Raw genomic sequence first — 7117 nt, 5'->3', positions numbered from 1 at the left:
CTCCATTCACTCTATGGGGCTCCATTCACTCTATGGGGCTCCATTCACTCTATGGGGCTCCATAGAGCGCTGTGAGCTGCCCGACCCGCTCCCTCCGCTCTACACGCCGTGGCTGCAGGCGGTTCCACAGCCGCCATGTTGTCCCGGCCTCCCCACCCACGTAGATGACGGGATGACGTCACACGCACAATTTCCGCTCGTCAGAGCGTGCGTAGCCCCGCCTCTTTTGCCCCACTTCCGCTTCCGGTTGAGGCCACCATCATGGCGGTGCTGGCGGCCAACCCCAACAACCCGGTGGTGTTCTTCGACGTCACCATCGGCGGGCAGGTGAGCGGCACGACGGATCCGCTTCTCCGGGCCCATCCCCGCCTCATCGGCTTCTACAGGCCGCAGCCGCTCCCCTTCGGGCGGGTTTAGGATCCCCGGCGGTTACGGGAGGAGGAGCGGGGGGAAGAGGCCTGGCTGGGGGGCGGGGGGGTGTGTGGGAGCGGGGTGAGCCGGCCGTGTCTGTGTCTGTATCTGTATCTGTGTGTGTCTATGTCTGTGTCTGTATCTGTGTCTATGTCTGTATCTATATCCATGTGTGTCAATATGTGTGTCTATATCTGTGTTTGTGTCTATGTAGGAGGTTGGCCGCATGAAGATCGAGCTGTTCGCTGACGTGGTGCCCAAAACCGCAGAGAACTTCAGGTGAGGAGCAGCCTCTGTGAGCACGGTACCGTTATATCGTGATATAAACCTCCTGAGCTCGTTACATATCGCAGCTTTCTCAGTATCTCCTCAAAGCTCTGTTGTGAAATGGAAGCGTTGAGTGGTTCCCATTGATTCCTGTTTCATCCCCATTGCAATAACCCAAGTCCTGCACAGCATTCATTGTTGAATGCCGCCTTTGTGCTCTCAAAGTTCAGAAGTGGTTCATACTCGGCTTTTCTCTGCTGTTTCTTTTCCAGGCAGTTTTGTACCGGTGAATTCAGGTATGTGGTTTATCTTCTCCTTTTATCTACCATCCTCAGACAATACTGGGCTGGGAAAGGGCTCACTTGGAAGGTTTCCTTACCTGTGTGAAAAGGGGGGATGCAGATGTCTGTGCTGCAAATTGCAGTGGGATCCTTTTGAGCTGATGAAATGGATGCTGCAAACAGCTGTGGCCATTCAGGGTTTCCCTTGGCCTCTGGTAGTGTGAAATTAAGCTCCAGGATGGGCTGAAGGAGGTGGGTTGGTTTGGTAGGTGATGTATTAGGCCTAATGTACAGGGCGTCCCTTTGGGGGTGTGAGCTCCTGGGAGGGTTTTGTGTTGGGACTTACTGTGAGTTGTAATGATTTTCCTTTTTATTTCCTTGTAGGAAAGATGGCGTCCCCATAGGTTATAAAGGAAGCACATTCCACAGGTGGTACTTCTGCTTTTGTTGAGAGACTCAGTAGCAGTAGGTGGCTTTGGGACCTGCCTCAAGGGCTTCTGCTGTCTGCCCTTTGGGTGCTGTCAGATACTGTTAATGCTCACAGATTGTATATACTGCTCACTGGTCGTATATACTGCTCGCTGGTCGTAGGCTGTAGTGTTTGCAGACATTCACAAGACATTTTTCTCCTGGGAACTAAGTATCATTTTCCTCTTTTAGGGTAATAAAGGATTTCATGATCCAAGGAGGTGACTTTGTAAACGTATGTACTACCACGTTGCTTTTGTCTTTGTCCTGTGCTGTACAGCACACAGCTCATCCTTCCCATGTTTTCTCTCTCTTAGCAGTACGATGGTATAACTGGGGGCTTTTCAAACTTGCAGAGGTTTTCTTTTCACCCTGTTGTCCTTCCTGTTTCTCCCATCCCCCCAGTAAGAGGCAGAGAATCTCCACTGTATGTGTGAGAAGAGATGCTTAAGTACACAAACCAAGCAGCTATTCCAAGGGATAGTACAAATCAAGTCAGGCTTAGTTATTTCAAGTTCACGATGCAAAAGTAAACGCTGTGGCAGACTAATTGCCTCTCTTGTGCAGGGAGATGGCACTGGAGTAGCCAGTATATACAGGGGTCCTTTTGCAGATGAAAACTTCAAGCTGAAGCACTCTGCTCCTGGCCTGCTTTCTATGGTGAGTATAAAATGAAGGCTGATAGCTTTTGGTGTTTCCTCTCTGCACTTTTCCTAACTTTATACATTGTATTTGGCAAACAGTAGGAATCTGCAGTTGGCTGGGGGGTCTGAAAGGCCTGTGTTTTAAGTAGCAGTCAGAAGGTTGCTCGTGAAGTGAGTCCTGATCCTCCAGAATCCTTTCTTCTTACCTGTCAGAGTTCAGGAACACGTTTTATTTGCTCAGCTTCCATAAAGGCTTGAGGATTGCAGATCTGGTACAGTGATGAGTGATGGGTCTTTTTCTTTCCTTATGCCTCTGTTGAACACTGACCTTAGCAAGGAGGAAACAAAGACTGCGGAGTTTCAGAGCCACAGCAGTGTTAGTGTGAAATCTTTTATAACGTTATTTCCCCAGTGTGATGTTGTAGCCAGTAAAGATTTTGTGTACTTGCACACGGTAGCAGGGCCTGACTTGATAATGCACCGTGACCAAGCACAGGTGCTGTCCTGCAAATGTCTGTCTTGTTTCCTTTGGTTTGTAAAGCAGTGAGCTCAATAAAATGTATCCAGGTTAGAGCTAAAGCAGCAGCTCTTTCTGCTGTGAGATGTCTCTGCCTTCAGCTTTGGGAAGTCCTAATTTGTATGCTTTGCATTTTGACAAATTCAACCTGCAGGCAAACAGTGGTCCAAGTACTAATGGGTGTCAGTTCTTCATTACGTGCTCCAAGTGTGACTGGTTGGATGGAAAACATGTTGTGTTCGGTGAGTACCTGCCGTGCAGGCCTGGCATACAGACTCTTACACAGTTTCTGTGGCACAGGGTCAAAAATAAGCAGCTGTGGATTTGCTTGTTCCTTCCCCATCCATTGTGCCAGCAGAGCTATTTGTGCAGCCAGGTATTGAGATGCGTCATTAGGAACATTTTTTTCTCAGCTTAACTTTAATCCAGATCAGATCCTGGATGGTTGTATCATTGTTAGTATATAAATCCTCATGCCAGTGCAGGTGGGACAAGGGATGAAGGATGAAGGGATACCTTCATGAAGGGGCTGGCATCCAAATGGAGCTTTCAGCTGGGTTTGTAGGTATGAGATGTGCTTTCAGAGGATGACTGACTACTTGTACTGCCTCTAGAGCTGTAAGATTTCAAGGCCAGACCTTAAGCTCTTGCCCTTTTATCAGTTTAGAGAGCTGTGCCCAGGCCTCTTCATGAGGAACAGGAATTGTACGTGCTGGGGAAGGCAGCAGAGATTAAAACACAGCACTGAAGTGGGTGTGTTTTCTCCTTCTAGGTAAAATTGTTGATGGGCTGTTGGTAATGAGAAAAATCGAAGTAAGTGGAATTTGCTTGTTTTTCCTGTGAGATCCGTGTTGGAAAGTTGTGGGAGAGCAACAGTGGTTATTCTGTTTTCTACTCTTTAATGAATGCCAGGGAATACTGCTGACAATAATGTGTTATCAGTTGCCTTCATTGTAAGATAATAGGAAATCCGTTGTGACAAAGTCTATTGAGATTAACTTTGGGAATGCTGTGGCCTCGTGGATGCTGGTGAGGCTTTGAGCAGGGATTTTGTTCTCCTGGCTCGATTTGCAGCGTTTTGCATTTGTTCAGGAAGCTGAATTGAAAAGCTGTTCCATCAGACAGGAGTGTAAATCAGATCACTTCCATGCCATTGCCTGGGGTTATTCAGAGGATGCTAAATCATCAGTTCTGCTGATCTGTGATTGGCATATCCAATTAGAATAGTTAAACCAATCTTCTGATGAGCTGCCAGGATAATATGTGCTGATAAACAGGAGTGCACCGTGACTGGGTGTCATGGCAGGATGGTGAGTGGGTTTAACAACAGTTACAGGCATCGTGGCACACTCCTGTTTTGGGCTGGGAAATGTACACAAGAGAGAATGCAGAAGGCAGAGCTGCCAACCATTAGGTACCACTGGGCCTGCTGTTGTCATGAGGTGTAATGCTGTATATCCATCTGTCCCCAGAACGTGCCCACAGGACCCAATAACAAACCCAAGCTGCCGGTTGTGATCTCTCAGTGCGGGGAGATGTAAATCAATGGAGCAGGAATGGGGTAAGTCTCGGTCTTCTGAGTGCAGCTGAACAGTGGTCGGTTTCTGCGCTCCTTACTGTTCTCTTTGACTTGTTTCCACATTTCTATGAGCTCAGCTCATAGAACTGTCAGAAAATGCTGCTCTGATAGCACAGTTTTTTTACCAGCTCAACTCCCTGAGGCAGTTTCCCTTCAGGCTACATAAAGACCAAAGGCAGCACTAGAGGGAAAGGATTTTGTGGCTGCAGTCTGAGGGAAGCTGGAGTCAGCCCTGCTTTGGGCAGGGTTAGGCTGCCTTGAAGCCTCACCTTCAGAAAGTAGTGGATGAATTCAGCTACTCAGGCAGGAGGGAGTGGAGGGGTCATTAACCTGCAGCGAAGTGCCCTCTCCTGTTGCTACAGACAGCAGAGCATCCATGTGAGGTGCAGGCAGGGATCAGGGGCAGTGCTGCAGAGAGGACTCGAGCCTTCCTGCTCTCTGCAGCCATAGAGCAGCTACTGTGGGAGGGCTATGTTACAGAGCCTGACCTTAATTCAGAAGTACATCACTGTCCTCAAAGGGAAACATTTCCAGCATTACTCAGGCTTTATTTTGGTTGAACCAAATAGGTGCAAGGCTGAGCTCAGACTAACACAGAGTAATCTGTTAGCGTTTTTCACTATAAAAGCACCACAGGCATGTGAGCAAATCAGATTTCAATGTGTCAGGCTGCAGCTTATCAAAAATCTGCTGTATGAGCCGTTTGGTTGCTGACTTCTCGGATTTCAGCAGGCAGGCAACGACAAAAACACTCCACAGTTTATAACCATCCTTTATATGATTCCAGAAGATGTCTGCTGTTACCCACCAAGACATCCCTGCTGGCGTGGGGAAGCCTTTCATATCTGCAGTGCTTCAAATACTGTTTGATGAAGTGACAGCATGGAATGCGATCACTCCTGGTGTTTGTAGGCTTTTGGAGATGGGGGCAGCTTTCTCAATAGGCTTCTTGCTGATAGAAAGAGCTGTGCTGGTGGGCTGGGTCCCCTTTAGGACTGTCCTTAGGCCCAGACCTGTTGGTCATTTTTCTTTGGAGCCTTTATGTGTGATCTCGGGTCAAAATCCAGCTGAATATCTTCGGTTCTAGGCATCTGCATTCTTCCTAGCCACACCTTAGGGAACATCTTTCTTCACACTGCTGCCTTTCAGCTGCCTCTTGACAGGAACGGGGTCCCTCCCCCCCAATTTCAGACAGTTAAATGAGTTATTTGTAAAGATCCTTTCAAATCAGCTCAGAGAAACTGGCAGTTTTGGTTATAAACCCAAAGCCAGTCGCAGGTGTCTGGACTGGAGACAGGTTTGACACGAGCTGGTGCAGCAGGTAGCGCACACTTCAGCACCCTGTGCTGCTGTTGTGGGATGCTGAAGGTGGCTGCTGAGCATCTGGGACTGTTTGTTCTCCTCTGTTTCAGTGCTCCGTTATGGGTGGACAGGCCTTTCCCAGCTCCACGCAGCTCCAGCCAGTATCCCCACTGTCCCGGTCCTCCTCACAGATGTGCTCCTGAAATAACTAAATAATTGGAATATATCTTCTTTTTTTTTTAAAGTATTGAAATGTAAATAAAGGATTTTGTTTAATATGTGCGTAGTGGATATCAGTAAACATGTTTGGGAGTGGATTCTTTAGGCAAAAAGGCCTGCTGCTTTCATTGTGCATTGCCCCGAGCTGATTCAGCAGAGAATGTTTCCCTTGTGTGGTGGTGAGAGACATTGCTTCAGGGCATTTGCTAAGGGGAAAGCAGAGATGAAAGGAACACACCTGAGCTGTGCTGCACCAGCGCTGCCTGTGGGGCTGCCCTGGCAGAGAAGTTCTGGGGGTTGTCCTGAATCTTTCTACATGTCACTTTATTGAAGCACAGGACAGGATCAAGGCATGATGGGCAGGGTTTTCTGGGCTCTGGGGTGAGTTTAGTTCTGCTGTTAGTCCTCTGGGCCAAAAGGCATCAGGTTCCTTTAAGCCACTGGTGTTAGAGGAATTAACATGGGTGTTAGAACGGTGTTAGTAGAAGGCATTTTGTCCAGCAAGCAGAGAATGAGCAAGCTGTAGAATTCAGGACTCAGAGTCATTACAGAGAACAGAGTTGAGGCTGAAGGTTTGTGGTAAACCTCTCATTGTCAGACTGGGATTGCAGGCTTGTCTGCTGGGCAGCTTGAAGTCACCCTTTGTGGGTGCTGGGCACCAAGGTGAGTTTCCCCTGCAGCACTCTCAGTCTGTGCTGTCACGTGCAGCTGTTTTGTCCCATCCCAACCTGCTCCTGGCTCAGCTCGATGCTCCATGAGCTTTGCCTGAGGTGCAGAGTGTGGGGCTGTCTGAGGGTGGTGTGGGCTGACGCTAATGTGTGATCCTTGTGGGCATGCTTTGGTGTCATCTTCTATCTAACAGCTGTTTAAAATCTACAGGACAGGCTGTGAGACTGCACAGCTGCTGAGAACACTTGCACTTGATTCTCTCCTGCTCAGCGTGTCTCACTTGTACATGCAGTACACTGGGTGATGAAGGAAACATAGCATCCCCATAGCACCCCCATGGCACCCCATAGCATCCCCACAGCATTGCCATAGCACCCCATAGCATCCCTGTAGCGTCCCATAGCACCCCATAGCATCCCTGTAGCGTCCCATAGCACCCCACGGCATCCCATAGCATCACCATAGCACCCCATAGTATCCCATAGTATCCCATAGTATCCCATAGTATCCCATTGTATCCCATAGTATCCCATAGTATCCCATAGTATCCCATAGTATCCCATTCTGGCTTTGCACGGCCAAGGTTTCTCCTAGGAGCCAAGGGCTGAACATTCCCCCACGGAGGATAAAGCTGGGCCCTGTTCCCATCTGTGGGTTATTGGTGAGCAGAAAAGGAGACGTTTGTGCTGATGGGACGCACCCAGATGCCACTTTGCCATATAAAGCACATATATCTGCTCCGTTTGACACCCGATGCATT

At 48.6% G+C, this 7117-nt stretch overlaps 1 protein-coding gene across 2 annotated transcripts; it reads left to right on the top strand.

The window, feature by feature from the left end:
* Positions 1-192: 192 nt before the first annotated feature.
* PPIH (peptidylprolyl isomerase H) lies at positions 193-5747 on the top strand. 2 transcript variants are annotated; one of them, XM_015882636.1, is made up of 10 exons: positions 193-327; positions 626-690; positions 951-974; positions 1344-1388; positions 1620-1662; positions 1995-2087; positions 2743-2830; positions 3361-3401; positions 4061-4149; positions 5580-5747. In XM_015882636.1, the coding sequence occupies exons 1-9, from the start codon at positions 262-264 to the stop codon at positions 4127-4129; spliced, it is 534 nt and encodes a 177-aa protein (XP_015738122.1). In that variant the 5' UTR covers positions 193-261; the 3' UTR covers positions 4130-4149; positions 5580-5747. The 2 variants fall into 2 exon arrangements, 1 of the variants encoding a protein (XP_015738122.1); XR_001559254.1 differs by lacking the exon at positions 3361-3401.
* The last annotated feature ends 1370 nt before the right edge of the window (positions 5748-7117 follow it).

Source organism: Coturnix japonica, chromosome 21, assembly GCF_001577835.2.
Source record: "Coturnix japonica isolate 7356 chromosome 21, Coturnix japonica 2.1, whole genome shotgun sequence".
Lineage (NCBI taxonomy): Eukaryota > Metazoa > Chordata > Aves > Galliformes > Phasianidae > Coturnix > Coturnix japonica.
Note: the sequence above shows the minus strand (reverse complement) of the source record. Positions and strands in the feature narration are given on the sequence as shown.